This window comes from Callorhinchus milii, unplaced genomic scaffold, assembly GCF_018977255.1.
Source record: "Callorhinchus milii isolate IMCB2004 unplaced genomic scaffold, IMCB_Cmil_1.0 Scaffold1, whole genome shotgun sequence".
NCBI lineage: Eukaryota > Metazoa > Chordata > Chondrichthyes > Chimaeriformes > Callorhinchidae > Callorhinchus > Callorhinchus milii.
In genome coordinates, this window is record NW_024704742.1 from 3,659,933 (window position 1) to 3,677,955 (window position 18,023).

Here is an 18,023-nt window from a genome sequence, read left to right on the forward strand (position 1 = left end):
TATGAGGAACTCATGCTGGGAGGCACCACAGGTACATACCCAGCAGACTACAGCACCAAGGTGCCACCTTTATGAATAATTATGGTGCGCCAAGTCAAAACAGGCATTTAAACAAGTTCCTTCACAGTGGAGCAAGATCTATGAATCATTTCATGCGCCTGCAATGTAAACGGAGAGAAGCACAGAGAAGGGAGCACTGATAAAGTGTAGCTTGTCCATGGAAACCCCACGGAGGTCCTGCTGACTCCACAAGTCCACTCCAACCCACAATCTCCATAGCGCAGTGATCTCATCAGTCGGTCTGATGTGCATAGGATTCCAGCACAAGCACAAGATGCACTTTAGGTTTCAAGATGCCTTTTCCACCACAGAACCACAGTTAGTACAGTGTTTTATTTCCCCCCCCCCCCCAAGTTAAGCATTTTTTAACCTCTGTTAATTTACTAATCTATACATGGCTATTTGTGAGTCATTGCTTTGTGCAAATTGGCTACCGCATTCATCCACAAAATACATTCACTACGCTTTATAGGCTTTTTTTTCCCCCCAATCTGAACATGTGACTGTTTTACTCCTGCCCGGTCTCTATAAATATTAATGGAGAAATACGATGGCTGTGGAAGAAAAGAGGTAAAGTTGGCATCGGAATTCAAACCAAAGCGGAAGCGTATCCTGACATCTCACTCTGATTTTCCTTTGGCACTGAGAACTTTGATCTGAACGGAAAGGTTTAAAACTATCAGCGCGGCACACGCCTTTCGTGTGCTAATGTTAAGACTTGCAGAAACCCATCACCGTGCTTCAGAGTATCCAAACCAGATCGAGAGTTCCATGTTTGTGTACCACCTGTACATGGAATCTTCTCTTGTAACTTTTTAAATAAAAGTTACAATCGCCGTGCCGTTGGATGAAAGTTGAATAGTGGAATAATACTGGATAGAGGTGTCTAAACCAGAGCACTCGCTTTGCAAGTGAGAGACCTGAGTTCCACTCCAGGCAGAGGGCGAAACCTTGGGCAAGTTTCCTTACTCCACACAGAGCCTAATAATAATCCCTCCAAAACCAAAAACAATAATAAATTGGTCATTTTCAATCTACGACTGTTTGTGGGACATTGCTGTGCGCAATTGGCTGCCGCGTTCGCCCACAAATATACAGTCAATTCACTTTACAGTGTGTTCTGTGAAGCGCTTTAGGACGTCCTCCCGACGTGAAAAGCGCTGTATCAAATGCAAGGATTATTATTATTATTATTATTTATTCAATATTCAAGAGCAGTCTTTTTTCTCATACCTCTTGTTCTTGTGTATCTGGGCGGAGCTGGTAGATTTGCGTTTGGGTAATTTGCAGTGTACAGATGGAGGCTTTGTGATTGGAGCGATTAGCAGAGCATCCAGAAGAGATGGAGATACAACAGGATCAGAGAGTCTAGCGGGAACAGATTATCGGAAGGAAAAAGAAAGATAACGGAAGAGGGGAATCAGAGAAGAAATACGCAGACGAAGCAGAAAATGGCCAGAAGCATTTGCAGGATGAAGGACATTAAAAAAAACGCACATTTTTTGGCGAAAGCCGGCTGCTGTTTTTTTTTAAAAACAAAAACAATATAAATATTCTCAACCATCAGATTTTAAAGTGCGTTTCTGGCGAGACAAAATAATAAAAACGTCTCTGGCATCTTGCTCGAATTAAAAGCTTAACGAAATGGCATTCCAATCGTTCGCAGAAGTGACTAAATGTGGCTGAAACATGAAATTCAAAGACCAGAGGGTCCTGAGCTCTAAATGTCCGACAATCTCTCTCTGTCTCTACCCCACCCTTTTCTAACACGCATGTCAAAATTACACACAATACTAGACGGGTTACAATACAGGTATTTTTGGACGTTCTCCCCAAATTACTTCTGCTCTTCATCAATTGTGGAGATTTGATATATCTCCCTGTCTTCCCAACAGACTGACTTCAAGGTCCTCTCACTCACGTATAAACCTCTGCCCACTCTCTTCTGCTACTCCATGCCCCCCCTCCTCTCAGCTAACCCATTGCACGATCCCTCTACGCCACCATTGGTGACTGAGCCGTCAGCTTCTAACGCCAAGCTCTCTCCCTCTAAGCCTCGCTCTTTGCCTGCTGTCACGCGTTTCTCTCCATCTCAGCCTCAAACGACGTAATTATTAAGTGCTCCGAGAAACTACACGACGTGAAGGACACTACTGTATATAAATGCGAGGTGTTGTTATCTAGAACCCGAAACGCTCAGCATTTCACCAGCTATTTATTCGTGTTCTACCTATGTTGAGCAGTCACTACAGCAGCAATAGTGGCGGCAGCCCTCCTGGCCTTTGGGCTTTGTTTGGTCGGAGGTGGACAAGGGGCAGACTTTGGCAGAGCAGCCAATGGATTCTCCAAGATTGTCCTGAGTGAAAGAGAGAGAGAGAGAGAGAGAGAACGAGAACAAATTGAGAAGCAGAGAGAAGACAAGAACTCAGCAGTAGGGGAAAGGGAGAGGCGTTCATCAGATAGCGAGGCTTTACAATACAAGGGGTTAAATTAAACGGGTAAGATTACTTTTCTTTAAAAAATGCCAAACATTAAGAAAAGTCCGAAACGCACAGATTTAACATGTTGCTGTTTTAATACCGTTCAGAAAGTTCACTAACACTCCTGAACTGTGTGATCAAACACGATTTGGAACAGAGCAGCTACGGAAAGATAAACAGGTGGGGTTCTCCTGGTCTGAACGGTTACCTCTGTAGAGGGAGAGACGAGAGTACAACTGATGGCCTACATGGGGACTTGTAGACAGCTGCTGATGAGTCGGTGGGCTCTCGAGGAACATCCACATGCCTGACCAATCACCCGATGTCAGACAAAGGCATTTGAAAGAAAAACAATCGTCACAAAAGTCAGATCAGTTGAACCTAGTGGCCATTTGTACTAAGGGAATGGAGAGGCAAAGACAGTGACGTCCCATTAATGTACCAAAGGGTTACTTGCATTCTATCAGCAGTATTTAAGGTTGTAAACAGCACAAACACTGAAATGGTATTTGTTCTTTCAAATACCAAAAGTCATTCGCAAATTATAAAAATATGCACACGCCTCCTACACAGTTAGAGCTGGGACTCACTAACCATTAGTCATTAAGAGCCAGAGTCTCGTCAAACTGAACCGCAAATTAAAAATTAATTTGTCACAAATGACTTTGTTTGCAAATACAATTGCCCAACAGCATCGGTATTCTCTGAACTATCCGAGCAGAACATTCTATTCTCTGCGATATCTTAAGCAGTCTATTAAACTACAATTTCTTCTCCTCCAGTTTGGATGTTAGTTTCCTCCTCCGCTCGGTACAACTGTTTATAGGCTATGAATTGGAACATCTTGTGAAACAATTCAAACAAAATACGTCTCGCACAATTAAACCAAATAAGGTCATCCAAAAAAGATTCACAAGACACCAGATTGGTAACGCTCACAGTTATGACAAAATTGGACGCGGCTTTGCTACTGTACCTGTCTGAAACGACTGGAACATAGACAATAGGTTCAGCAGCTCTTACAGCTGATATTGGAACCAGCAGTGGAACGGCAAGAGTGAGATCTTCATTGGTCTGTGTAGCTACTGATTGCTTCCCACCATCTAGTGGGCAAGAACCTACGTGGACATCCTGTGAAGTGCTTCGAGACGTCCTCCCGACGTGAAGCCCACTGTACCAAACAAACATAAGGATTATTATCCAGCTTGAAGCTCGCGAGCTTTAAACCGAGGGAAACAACTCGTTACGTAAAAACCACAATATCATTTACGACGGTCGATTCTTCCATCTACTGGTGCGATTAAGCTGCTTCTGTCGGCTGCAGAAAACGTCAGCTCACCGCTGCTCATGCACATCGGTAACTGTCCTACGTTAGTCACGGGTGCCGGTCTTTTTCTATACCTCTGGGAAACGGCAGGAGCAAAGAATTCAGAAGCTTTTAGAGTCGGGGTGGGCGGTGTGACAGCGAGCACAGGAACGTCACACGCTTGAGTTGTCGCTGAACGTTTCCAGGTATCCACCGGGCAAATCTTTGCATCGGCTTCACTGGGCAGCACTTCAATAGCAGTCTGGCTTGCGGGGGCCTTTTCAAAAGGTTCGGCGTTGCCTGAAGCGCTTTCGCGGGCAAAAAGAAAACAAATCACTTTGGGCGGGTTGCGGAGGAGGGAGGGCAGGAGAGGACACTAGGGACAAAGTCATACAACAAGTACTTTTGCAGTTGTTGTCGATTATTGTGTTAACTGATCTTTGCCCGTAATTTCAAGGAGATTCCTACGCAAGGCGAAGCACTCAGCTCCGTGTTTGATAGCTGTAATATGCAACTCAGTAGAATTATAATTAATGCACGTTATAAAACAGCTAAACTGCACAGTAAGCTTCAAAGAGAACAACCTACGTGAAAGTCCAGAATTTATAAATTTATGAAGCGAGAGTGACAAAGAGGCTGTAATTTCGCACAACTTTCAGAACTGTGCTGTGGAACCTTTCGTGAGTTCCCTGACTGGATAAACGCAACAACTAACTATACATTTATTTTCTCTGGAAACTTATTTACACAGTGTCTTTCACGCGTGGGAGATTGTCACCTGAGATAGGGGTGGGAACCGAGGAGGGTGGGGTGGGAAAAGGTGACCGAAAGTGCACTCGAAGGGGTAGGTTCTTGAACACATTATCACCAAACACCGACAGGGAAGGTAGCTCATGATTATTATGAATAATATGCAAATAAAAGATCTTAAATCGGGATTGCTATCATCATGTCATGAACTCAGCTTTGGCTTTCTTTAGCCCATTTCATTCCTGATACTCACTGCGTTCACCTACTACACTTTTCCCCCTCACCCTGAAGGAATCATCAGCCATAAAAAGGTGAAGTGCTCAATGCACCCGACACTGGGGTTCCAGCACAACTTACAATTATTTTGCACCCTTCACGCGGGTAGCTTGGTGGAAGACTTAATAGTGTCTTGGGGCTAAGTTGGTGGGGGGGGGTGTGGGTCTGTGTGTGTGTGATCAAATTCTTTATCCCAAATTTTGTGTGGTATCTCAGGCAAAGGAACTGAAAGGCTTAGATTTGGATCAAGTCCTGAGCAGTTCAGTGTCTGCAGGGTTTGGTATGGAGACTGCACATAGACATAGAAGGAAAAAGTTTCCAGGCAACACACGGGTTGGTTTGAGATTATTCTGGTGTAGGGCCAGACTGTATCCAGGCCTCCAAGGGGCGAGTTATTGTACTGGCTTTAAATTTCTTTTTGGCAAGGTTTAGGTTGTTTTTTTTTGTTGAGCATTTTTTAAAAAAAATGGTAGCTCTCTCCGCCCACCCACCACCCACCGTTCCCGAGCTGGATAGATAAATTCCCAGGTATCTGCTCAATGGTAACTCCGTAACTAGTCATCCTCCCTCGTGTTGCCTCCACCTAGGGTTCTGCCCAGCAGGTCTCACCAGCGTAATAGCAAAGATTGTAAGATTGAGAACTCGTGGGAGGATTCAAAGACACCAACTCATTTCACGTCACCTTAGCTCATCGCTTGGCCTACTACACTGTAAATTCCGCAACCTCGGTCTTTACACTGGAACAGAACTGTCCACGTGGAACCCTTTCAGCCAGGAGTGGAAAAAAAAAACAGTCACTTCCTCAGTATTGGGTAAGAGCAAAGCCAGAGAAGAAACGTTAAAGTGCTTAATGCACCTGACACTGGGGTGCCAACAGCATGGCACCCTTCAGGGGTTAGAGCACTCGCCTCGCAAGCGAGAGACCTGAGTTCGATTCCAGGCAGAGGGCGAAACCTTGGGCAAGTTTCCTTACTCCACACAGAGCCTAATAATAATTCCTCCAAAACCAAAAACAATAATAAATTGGTCTTTAATCTACGACTGTTTGTGGGACATTGCTGTGCGCAATTGGCTGCCGCGTTCGCCCACAAATATACAGTCAATTCACTTTACAGTGTGTTCTGTGAAGTGCTTTGGGACGTCCTCCCGACGTGAAAAGCGCTATATCAAATGCAAGGATTATTATTATTATTATTCACGCAGTTAGCATCTCGGAGCACTTAACAGTGTTGTGTCTCAACATCAATTGCCATTCAAAGTCAGGCAGAGGAGGGGGAAGATGGAGGGATGGAGGGATTCAGGCAGGGAGCTCCAGAGATTTGCGGCATTGTAGTTTTTTTGAGGAGCGGGATGATGATGGGCTGTTTTGGCGGAGAGTGGAAAGGTGCCAGAGAAGAGGGACAGGTTGACTATGTCCACCAGTAGGAGAGGAATGGCAGCTAGGAGGTCAGTGCTGGGTGTGGATGGGGGTCAAGGGAGCAGGTAGTAAGGTTCATCTGTTTGATGAGAGGTAGCAGGACAAGATAGAAATAATAATAATAACCCTTGCATTTCATACAGCGCCTCGTCACGTCTTCGAGACGTCTCAAAGCGCTTCACATAATACACCGCGAAGTGAATTGACTGTATATTTTGTGGGCGAAACCGGCAGCCAATTGCGCACAGCAGCGTCCCCACGAACAGTGGCGGATTGAAGTGACCAAATAATTATTATTTTCTTTGTGGAGGGATTATTAACCCCGGAAAAGCGACTAACAACCGGGTTCCTACTTACTGCTGGGTAAACCTAGCGTGTGGAGTAAGGAAACTTGCCCAGCGTTTCACCCCGACAGGGAATCAAACCCAGGTCTCTCGCTTGCGAGGCGAGTGCTCTAACCACCGAGCTACAGGACTCCAAACGGGGCCAAAAGCGGAGAAGAGGGAGCAGCAATAGAACAGGGAAGCGTGCAAAAAAAAAAAAGGGGGAGTGGGTTGCTTAAAAAAGTCCCGAAGGAAAGAGCAGTTGAGGACAACAATGGCCTGTAGCAAACATTGTGCATCGTAGTACTATGTTGAGGTGACATTTGTTAACATAAAGCTCACGAAGTAACTTGTGATAACACAGAAAGTCAAAGGTTGTGCTTTAATCAGTGGCTGCAAAGTGAAGGTTAATCTAAGAAGAACCGGGTGCTCTAATCAGCCAACAGACTTAACTGGATCTGGCTTCGTGCAATTTGGCTGAACGCAAGTGGAATGTCTTTCATACAGGTCTGAACCAGCCGTGCAAATAACATCAAACAGACCCATTTTCGTACACGGTGACTCGAGGAGTTGCACGAGCGTTCACGATCAAATTCGCGGTGAAGCAAAAAGCAACGTGCCTTTACTCCGAAAGCATTTCGCTGTCGCAGGGACACACCCTACACGTGCCCCAACGGAAGGTGGCAATTCTTGCCCCATCTGGCATCAGCGATAACAGCACAAGTCTGGCCCGAATACATCACAGGCTGCGTCCAGTCCACTGCTACTGACTCTCTACTGTAGATGGCATTGTTGCTTAAACCTTTTCACTTAATGTGGGTATAAATAGCTATTGCGAAAGGAAATGAGCACAAAGCGATTGTGTTGTGCTGCAACAGCACCATCTACAGCCACGGAGTAACGAAGACTTACTAGCTGCAGAGTGGGTAGAAGTGCCAAGTATCTAGCTTTTTTTTTTAATCCGCCTGCTCTACGCGACCTTTCGTTGGTGCTCTCCCACATTTCACGTTGAGCTGCGCTGCAGTTACTCAAATGAGTAACGAGCGATTATCCTCCCTGGGGATGGGAAAGAGACAAACGGGGTCGCTTTGGAGCGGAACTGGCTCCAAGGTGACGTGGCTGGCAACAGAACATCAGGATCGAGTCAATCCTCTGTGGTGGTCTTGGTAGTCTGGTTCCGAGTGAGCAGTACAACCGTTAAGGCATCTCTGTCAGTGAGTGCGTAGTTAGTGACATTCATAGGTATCGCCGTTTGTGACATTCGTTGTGAGGGTAACGCTTTGTGATGCTAAGCCACAGATGACTGTGCGTTGTTAGGTTTTGCCCGTATCTGTACCTTATTTCTCCATTTCCTGTTCCACACTTCCTGAAGGTTTGAAAAAATAAGGAAACCAAAAATTAAAGGTGCAGAAGTCTTTTCGATAAGATAAGGCTCCTCCAAGTCAGGCCATTCCACTTTGAATGAAGTCACCGGCGGGAGATTTGTTAACGATCGAGGACAGATCACGGAAATAACTTAATGATAGCACTTCATCGAGTATGGAGTCACTGGACCTCAGAACTGACTAAACTGTCATTTTATTCAAAGGGAAAAAAAATGCTAAAAGTCTCCAAACTGTCATCCCTGAAAGCTTCACTATGAGTTCACATTGAACCACGCTCCTTAAAGTCGTTGCATCGAAACCTCTCGCTTTACTATGTTAAGTTGCCGGAATTTCCAACAGTTAAATAGCAAATTGATTATAAATTTCGAGGTGGAAATTGAAGGGTAGCAATGACTTCGACGATGCGGTTTTAATGACTGACAACGTCAAGAGTTAGCACTCAAAACTCACGGCCAATGCAAGATAAAGGAGGCAAAATTAATCCATAACATTTCTGCCCTTCAATCACACCTCAATACCATCGCTGTGCAATAGTATTTGGTGGCAAATACAGGCAGTAAGCACCAGCCTGGAGTGTCCTGTCCTCTTTCGGCTGACAGTCTTCTCTGACAATCATCAATGTAGGACATGTGAAAGTCAAGTGTAAAGCGCTTTGAGATGTCATCCTGATGCGAAAGGTGCTATATGAATGTAAACCAGGCTCCGTGACCCCATCACTCCCACCCTCTCCCGACTCCACTGGCTCCCCATCCCCCAGAGGATCGAGTTCAAGATCCTCGTCCTCACCTTTAAGGCCATCCATGGCCTCGCCCCCTCCTACCTCTCTGACCTGCTGACTCCCTACCAACCTGCCCGCTCCCTCCGTTCAGCGAGCTCCGGGCTGCTCCATGATCCGCCCTACCATCGGCGGCCGGGCTTTCAGCCTCTCTGCCCCCACACTCTGAAACCCCATCCCACGGTCCCTTGGCCTCGCTTCCTCCCTCGCCTCCTTCAAGGCCGGTCTCAAGACCCTTCTCTTCGATCGTGCCTTTGGTCTCCCTCCCACCTCTCTGCCTTCCCTCACCCCTACACCACCCCTCCCCCCATGCTCGGGCCCCGACACCTGACTGTTCAGTGCTTTGGGATGTCCTCCCGATGTGAAAGGCGCTCTATAAATGTCATTTTGCTGTTGTTGCTGTTGTTGTAAACTGTATAATTGCACAAATTGTGGAACAAACTAAACAGAACTGAACAAGCTTTCCTGGCTTAAAAGACATTAATTAAAACAGTAAATTCCTGTGAAGTGCTTCAGGACATCGATGACCTGACGAGATGCTATATCAAAATGCAAGGATCATTATTATTAAAGGTCTGTGAGAAAACGGAATATTTGGAAGGAAGATAAGGGAGCGGGAGCAAAATAATAAATAATAATAATAATCCTTGCATTTGATGTAGCGCTTTTCACGTCTTCTAGATGTCTCAAAGCGCTTCACAGAATATAATAGAGTGAATTGACGGTATATTTTTTTACGCACAGCAGTGTCCCACAGACAGTCGTGGATTAAAGTGACCGATTTTTTTTATTATTGCTTTTTTTCTTGAGGGATTATTATCAGGCGTGTGGAGTAAGGAAACTTGCCTAAGGTTTCGCACTGCCGGGAATCCAACCCAGGCCTCTCGCTTGCGAGGCGAGTGCTCCAACCACTGAGCTACAGGGCTACAGGAAATCCCAGTTATTGGTAACATTTCAACGCACGTAGTCACAAGCATCATTCCAAAACCACATACAAGGGGATATTTCAATAAATTTAACACTTAAATAAGTTAAAGCAGGTTTATTAAAATACCAATAAACAGCAAACAGCATATATAGAGAAGTAAATATTTAATATAATACAAATATATTACAGATTGAAATGCAAATCGAGGCGTCAATTGATTTTTCTTGGCTCTCCCGAATTTGCTTTAACTAATAGTCACTCCTGTTTTGCTTCTGAACACTTCTTCAATGAAAGAAAACCCTCACATCCAACTCCTTCAGAACGTCTTTCCCAAACATTCAAATGGAGCTGGTCACCAGCCCATTTCTCTCAAGGGGACAATCTTTCCATTCATACAGTGACTGATCAATCCAACTCCATTTCTCTGCGGAGCTTCATAATGTATTGTGCTCATATACCATGTAGGCCACGCACAGCTATGCCGCACACGCCCACAAATATGCCACACCCGCACACATCCAGGCCACGCACGCACATAAATAGGCGTGGGGGTTGTCAACTTTCCAGTGACTCAAATCCGAACGCTAGGGTCTACTACCATCCAGTATGTTTCTTGTGCATGTTCTACGCTCTGCACAGGTCTGGCCATTGTGGGTGCTGGGAGTTGTACTTCTGCCACCCGGTTCCCTCCTCTCTGACCCCAGGACACCCCTGAGGCCTGACACGAGCTGACTGCATCCAAGATGGTGACACGGTGGCTAAGCCGGGGGGGTTGGGGGGTGGGGTGGGTGGGGGGTGAAAGCGCAGTCACTTAGTAACAGAGCAGGCACGCAAGTAATGAGATAATCTTACGCCTGCCATCATTTGGTGTCCGGTCAATACTTCTGACTAGACCCTGTACAGATTCCCTTAAAGCTGGACTTTCTGGTGCAAAATCGGACAGTTGGCAATGTTAGACACACCCCCGCACACGCAATACGCACAGAAATATTAACACATACTCACACACGCACGCACCCTTACGCAGATAAACCAGAGTCGTACTCGCAGAGACACACACAGCCACACAGGTGGCTCTCCCTTGTGGGAGAGACAGACTCTCCCACATACACACACACACACACACACACACAATTCAAAAATATATTTTAAAACAAATGATTATTATTATTTGTTTTAGTTCTAACAGTTCCTCCGAGTTCTCTATTTCAGTTGCTTTGTAAAGAGATTTTGCAATATGAAGATTTTGTTATGTACCCAAACTACGATTTGAGGAAAAAAAAGGTGTTTTTAGTGTCTTTCGCGCCAGGGAAAACCGTTTAACAATTCATACGTGCTGACTGTGGCTTTCGGACAGGTCATGAATCCAGGCATCATCAGGAAATGCTCATATCAACAAGTGCCAATGCCTGAAAACTGCTATATCGGTAAGAGAACACGCACACACCACACACACACACACTACAATCCACACACACACGCACACAAACACAACACACACACACACACACACACAACACAGTCCATTTCTCGGCAAATGTTTACCTGCAATCTCAAACGTGCACACATCTGACCTATCTCTTAACTTCTTTACTGAACTCTTTAAGTGACTTGAGAGCAGCGCCGGGAGCTAAAAAAAAAAAACAGCTCACTGTAGTTTTCTAAGTGTCTGCACGCTGTGCGGATGAGCTGCTGCTTAAGAACTTTAGAGGAGAAAAAAATAAAACACTCACGTTTCAACAATCCAACGCTAGTCGTCAATTACGCCACTTTTTTACTGAAAGTGGAATTTCAAAAGAAAGAAAAACAGCAGTAATGTACTACTTCAGAAATAGAAGCAAAGTATAGGATTGCTCGAAGGGCCAAGCCAACAGATTTCCCACCACCCCCCCCCGACCCCCAACCCCCGCCCCCACCTCCCCTTCAGCCCGTCGCTCTGTCACTAAGTTTAAATGACGTTAAGAACGCGAGCAGAAACGCCATGGTGCCAGTCACGCAACTCTGCATACTTTGGGCTGTACCGGAAGGTGGTACCCTTGTGCCTGCGGATGAAAGCGACACAGAAAAGGGAGAGGGGAGAGAGAAAAGAGAAGCAGAAGACAATGGTTAGAATGTGCGTCGGCGCACTGAGCAGTACTGTACTTGATCACAGAGTTCGAGAAGAGCAGCATTCAGGCAATTCAAGTGCAGTGGGATCATAAATTCCATTAAGGGTTACATGCTTGTGAGGCAAAGCAAGGCATCAGCCAGAATTTGACAGAATTTCTCCTGGTTGCCTGACCGACAATCCCCCAGATAAAATGAAGGCATTCACTTCAATGACTGGTTGCAGAACGCTGCTGTGTTTACGGCGACGGTCGAGTTTGCCGGCAAAATACACAGTCACTACACTTTACAGTGTATCCGGTAAAGTACTTTGAGACGTCCTCCCGACGTGAAACATTAAGAATTATTTTTATTATATATTGTTTTCCACGCCTGGCAATTCGACGGGAAAATCCTAGGAAGTTAAACTGATTGGGGTTGTTGACTACATTCAAATAGAATTTCAGATCATTTTACAATTTAAAATTGTTGTTTCAAAAATAGGTACGACCTCAGGAAATGCAGAAACTGTGCTCAAGGAGACTGGCGACTGAAGGCTCCACTGCCACTAAGTTACACCAAACGTGTAAATTATAATAATAATCCTTGCATTGGATATAGCGTATTAGCTTGTCTTCACAACGTCTCAAAGCGCTTCACAGAATATCCTGTAAAGTGAACTGATTGTGTATTACGTGGGCGAAACGCAGCAACCAATTGCGCACAGCAGTGTCCCACAAACAGCCTTGGATTGAGTGACCAAATTATTTATTCATTTCTTTATTTTAAAGGGGTTATTACACCCGGAAAAGCCATCTGCCAATCGGCTAACAACCGGGTTCCTACTTACAGCCAGATAAGCAGAGGCGGGTGGAGTAAGGAAACTCGCCCAACATTTCACCCTGCCGGGAATCGTACCCAGGTCCTTTCGCTTGCGAGGTGAGTGCTCTAACCACACACACTACAGGACATTACTCACCCACCCACCCGCCTTCCACTCATCACCTCCTCACTGTAAGGTGGTTGAGTTTTGGTTCAATTCTTTCCAATCCTCGCTCGCACCACTAACTGCTGAGCAGCTGACCCCACGCCTGCCTCGTGCTGACTCAAAGCACCACTCACTGTGAGAAATGCTTTCAAGGTTTGGAAAAGCTTCTTGAGTTTGAGTTTCAATGAACTGCGATCAAATATTAAATAAAGGACTTGCGTGGGCATCATACCCGTATAATCAATCGATCCTCTGCAGACTGAAGGGCTGAATCGACAGTCAATCTAACACCTCTGTGCAGTGCACAGGGAAATCCTTTATTGTTGAAGTTTCACAGAAAATTGCGTGCAAGGTTGATGCTTTCATTATATAGGACGCACACACACGCACACACACACACACACAGCTTTCTGTACATGCTGGTAAAGATTTTTTGCGCCATTGGCTCTGGCCCTTGAATTGCTATGTCAATCACCTTACGTTATCTGTGCACCGGACCCAGCTGTGTTTTCCCACTTTCTAATCATTGAAGCACGCTTTGTAAAACACATCATAGGAACGAAAGCAGATACGTCCCCTGAATGAATCCTTTTTGGGGGTGGGAGAGGACGGGATGGGGGCGGGGGCAGAACGAAGGATAAAAGAGAACAGGCTTTTATTTCGGCCTCGGCGTAAATCGTTGGCATACGGGATTAGCTGTGAAAGGTTTTTTTTTTGGTCGAGCCCACGGCAGAGTTTAACGGATAAAGAGAAACGAGTTGTCACAACGCAGTCGGTCTAAACAATGGTGCGGCCGTTCGCGCGACTGAAAACGTTGGATGCAAAGCACGAGAAGGAAGCAGTGGCTTTTTTTTATTGGCTTCCAGCCTCCGATCCACTGACATCTGAGTTTCACGGGACATCGACCAGAAGAGGACGCTGTTGTGAAGTTTCCCCCCATGACAGACCCTCTGCCAAAGCAATGCGCGTCAGTCAATAAAGTGACCGTGCGTTTGATTCGGAGACAGTTGCTCAACGAGATCAGGGACCTTGGGGGGCCAACAGAGGGGGGGCCGAGGATTGCCCTGACTTTCGGCCACAAAACTTGATCGAACGACGACCACACTACGTTCGCATGAGAGCACGAGGCATCTCCAGGTCACGGGCAGGAAGGCGGCGTCGATTCTCTCGCTACGCCGCTCCAAGGGAGTTACCCGCCCAGTGACTGTCAAACCCGCGCTTGTCGGGCATTAAATGATCGTTAAGCGGTGGGGGGGGGGGGGGGGAAGGGAAGTAAGGGGGATCCTCGGGAGCTGAGTTCCGCTTGTCGGAATCGAGCGAGTTCCTCTCGGAAAGTCTCGGCAGTTTGGTTCCTGCGCCAGGGTGGGGTGCATGTCACTCCAGGGCAGCGCTGACCGTAGTCTCGCCAGCCTGCACCGTCAGCGGGACTTGGTTAAGCAGCCCGATCCCTGGGGAAAAGGATTCTGCCCACTCAGCGCCTGTTACCCATGTTAGTCCCAGCTCTAATGGGGTAAGGTTGTCCTTGCATTGAGCCGTTTCTTTTTTAAAACAAGTCCACTCTCCCGGCTTCTACCGCCCTTCCCGCCAACCTGTTCCAGTCTCTAATTGCCTTCTGCGTCAGGAAAATCCTCCTGGTGTTACGTGCGGGCGGGTGAACAACACCGGGCGGCGAATCCTGCTTAGGATTTAGTTCAAATCATTCTACCTTTCGAAATGACCTGACGAGCAAATTCAGTGATTGTCAAACCTCACTCTTTCCGCCCCCGAAAAATGTGAAAGCGCTACTAGAGTAGAGGTGGTATAGAGTGGAGGTGGACTTCCTCCTGACGTGAAAGGCGCTACAGAAATGTAATTTGGTATTTTGTGTTGTATTGTATCCTGTAACCCAGTGGCGGATACATCAAGAAGATGCCCCACCAAACGTTCACGCTAGACTAGGTCTATGTTAAATCAATATTTTGTTTCCAGTAGCTGCTGAGTGGCGATGTTTATGGTGTGTCCGTGAATCAAGAAACAATTCAATCAAGAAAAACGTGCGTGTTAAAAAAAAACCCTAGGAATCCTATAGCTTCCGACCCCTTTTCCAAACGCACATTTCATGCGGACTGTGCTGAACGCTTCACGAGATTTGATCGAAATGATTATTCAGTCACCAGAGCAAACACTTGGATCCTGTTCATCCTTGAGGCTGCAGGGTTTGTATCACCGTAAACTGCAGTAGTCGTATTCACTCGGTCAGTCTTTTTGTGTCATGACATTATCAAACAAACCACCCTCCGCAATGTTAAAGGTTCAAAAGTCAGTCGAAAACATGACTCATGCAGTCACCATGCAGAATGTGGGCTCTATAAATAACTTAGAAACTGATACTGCAACGACATGTGGAGCATCAGATATTTTGGAGCAATAAACGTTCTAAATTAATCCTCCCAAAAAAGCCAGATAGTGTACGTGTCTGTATCGCCTTGACCTGAAGTGTGTGTCAACGGGTCACTGTAATGCATTAATAAATGTACTGCAATTCACAATTCGAAGTCAATCCAGTCCAAAACGACAGCAAAGGCAGCAAGGAATGGAAACTCAACAGCACTAAATCAACCCGTGCAAATATATGCAACACAGTTTCTTACCTCGGCTTCTTGCTACCATCGCTCTCTTCACTTTCCACTGTAACGAGATAGAAGGAACAAATAAATGTAAGCTTGCCCTTGTTGAATTATTGATCGTGCCAGTAAAATATGAATCGATAGCGTGCAATATTGATGGACTATTCACCGGCTCCAAAAGGGTTAACCAGTTACAAGATTTACATGATAATAGTATTTGTCCTTGTTAAGCATTTAGCAGTTTTGATGTGCGCAAGAGTAGAAACAATGTGGTTCCTCCTGGGTAAAAGTGGATCGCTTATATTCCGTTGGTGCAATCCCTTATTCCAACATAAAGCACGATGCAACCCATGCAAAGGTGTGCGGGCACTTTATTGGGAAAAGTGAGCATTCCGAGACGCTTTATGTCGGAATTGGGGATTGCACCAATTCATGAGAGTATTGGCAACGTTCTGTCAGTTGGTAGGCGCCCGAGCTGAGGGTAAGAAGCACATGAGACCATCAGTTCCAGTGAGTTCCAGTCCCACGGTGCATTCTGTTGCCCGGGGAGCCGGACAAGCAGGCTTCCCAGAAAAAATGAGATACCCGAGTCGTCGAGTGCACCAGCTCTCCTCCCCTGCTCCCCAAAAAAGCTACATAATGCGCTGAGAGAAAAGGGCACCGTTATAATAATAATAATAATCCTTGCATTTGATATAGCGCTTTTCACGTCGGGAGGACGTCCCAAAGCGCTTCACAGAACACACTATAAAGTGAATTGACTGTATATTTGTGGGCGAACGCGGCAGCCAATTGCGCACAGCAATGTCCCACAAACAGTCGTAGATTGAAAGTGACCAATTTATTATTGTTTTTGGTTTTGGAGGGATTATTATTAGGCTCTGTGTGGAGTAAGGAAACTTGCCCAAGGTCTCGCCCTCTGCCTGGAATTGAACTCGGGTCTCTCACTTGCAAAGCGAGTGCTCTAAGCACTGAGCTACAGGACTCCACTGAAGTCTATGTTGGAACTAGATCAGTTCGTACAGAAGGGTATTACAGGGTATGGGAAAGAACAGGGGATGTCATTGGAGCAGCAAACACTGACGACGTCTTCACCCGTGTTGCAGATTCCCCTAGCTCTATTTTCTTTCCAAAGTCACTTGGGGGCAAGGATTCTTCCCACTAATCCCCTGTTAACCCTGGAAGCCAAAGCCTGAACACGTTAGGAGAGTTCAGCGGAAAGTTTACCAGGCAATGCTCTCAATGACGAGCTCTGGTGTTTTAGCTGGTTGGACTCCAGCATGACCCCAACGCACGCTCCGGGGCCCCCCAGCTTTGGGCTCTTGCCTCCCTGTGCCTGATCGGATTTAGGTAAGCAAGGTAGGCATCCCTGCAAGGAGAGCGTGTGCATTCCATTTCAGACGCGAGGAAATTCTCACGCGTAGGTGACACTACGTACAAGGAGCTCAGCCCAGTTTGATGTGCTGAAGCACGGCGACGGGTTTCTGGGAATGCGTCCAGACACCCGGCTGACCGAAAGGAAAATTCTCAAAACAGAATCTCTCGGAAGACAACACGGGGTTTTATGGAATCGCGAGTTAAATATCAATGTCAAAATTGGAATGATTTCCCCCATGCGTTCACTGGAGGCCGATTCCAAGTTTCAGCTCGAGCTACAGTTAATTTTGTGTGTTTCCAGAGTCAAAATCGCAGACAACAATTACTCACTGTGTTCAGTGCCGGTCATTTGGGCAAGGATTTGGAATGAGCGGGATTGGCATGTTCCAGTCCTTGGTTGCCAGTCTTCGGTGTCCTCCATTAGGCGTTTTTTGCTTTGGTCACTCAGAATATTAGCATGGTGCACCTCGGAGATGTCAGGCCCAAACCTCCTGCCTGCTCTGCATGTGTGGACACAACAAAACTTTAAATTTCAGAAGTAATAATAATAATAATAATCCTTGCATTTGATGCAGCGCCTTTTCCCCTCTTCTCGACGTTTCAAAGCGCTTAACAGAACTGACTGTAAAGTGAATTGACTGTATATTTTCTGGGCGAAACGCGGCAGCCAATTGTGCACAGCAGCGTCCCCACAAATGTTCATGGAGTGAGTGACCGATTTTACTTTGGGGGGGGTGTTTGTTGCCCAGGACACCAGGAGAAACTCCCTTCTCCGTTTGATAAGTGCCCTGGGATCTTTAACATCCAACTGAACAGGCGGTTTAGTTTAAGGTCTCATTCGAAGGACTGAAGTACACAGTAAGAAAGTGAGTGAAGAAGAACATTACACTTCTTTCTTTAAACACGGTTCAACTTCAACCTCTAGATTAATACATGGGATCTGCAATAATGGAGAAAAGACGACCGAGGTACTTTTTATAGAATCATAGTATCATACAGCAAAGAAGGAGGCCATTCAGCTCATCGTGTTTGTGTTGGCTTTTTGAAAAGAGCTATCCAATTCAATCCCACCTCTTTGCTCTCTCCCCATAGCCCTGCGACTCTCCCCCAACCTCCCCCCAAAGAAAGCTTCCAGTCATCCTAGGACAGAGAAAGCACTTTTTGAAAGTAAGAGTTGAGAGGAGAAGGCAAACAATACCAAAATGTGAATCATTTACATGGAGCATAAAGCAGCACAATAAACATCTGGAAATCTCACGCTTCACAT

The 18,023-nt window shown here is 46.0% G+C and overlaps 1 protein-coding gene across 7 annotated transcripts in view; it reads right to left on the reverse strand.

Moving 5' to 3' along the window:
• Window positions 1-18,023, reverse strand: part of LOC103184491 (PDZ and LIM domain protein 5) — a 142,325-nt gene that overhangs the window by 27,021 nt on the left and 97,281 nt on the right. For all 7 annotated transcript variants that reach the window (XM_042336462.1, XM_042336486.1, XM_042336474.1 and 4 more), the window contains 2 exons: window positions 17,087-17,256; window positions 15,404-15,440 (listed from right to left, as the gene is read on the reverse strand). In XM_042336462.1, the coding sequence (XP_042192396.1) occupies window positions 15,404-15,440; window positions 17,087-17,256 (207 nt within the window). The remainder of the gene's footprint in view (window positions 1-15,403; window positions 15,441-17,086; window positions 17,257-18,023) is intronic.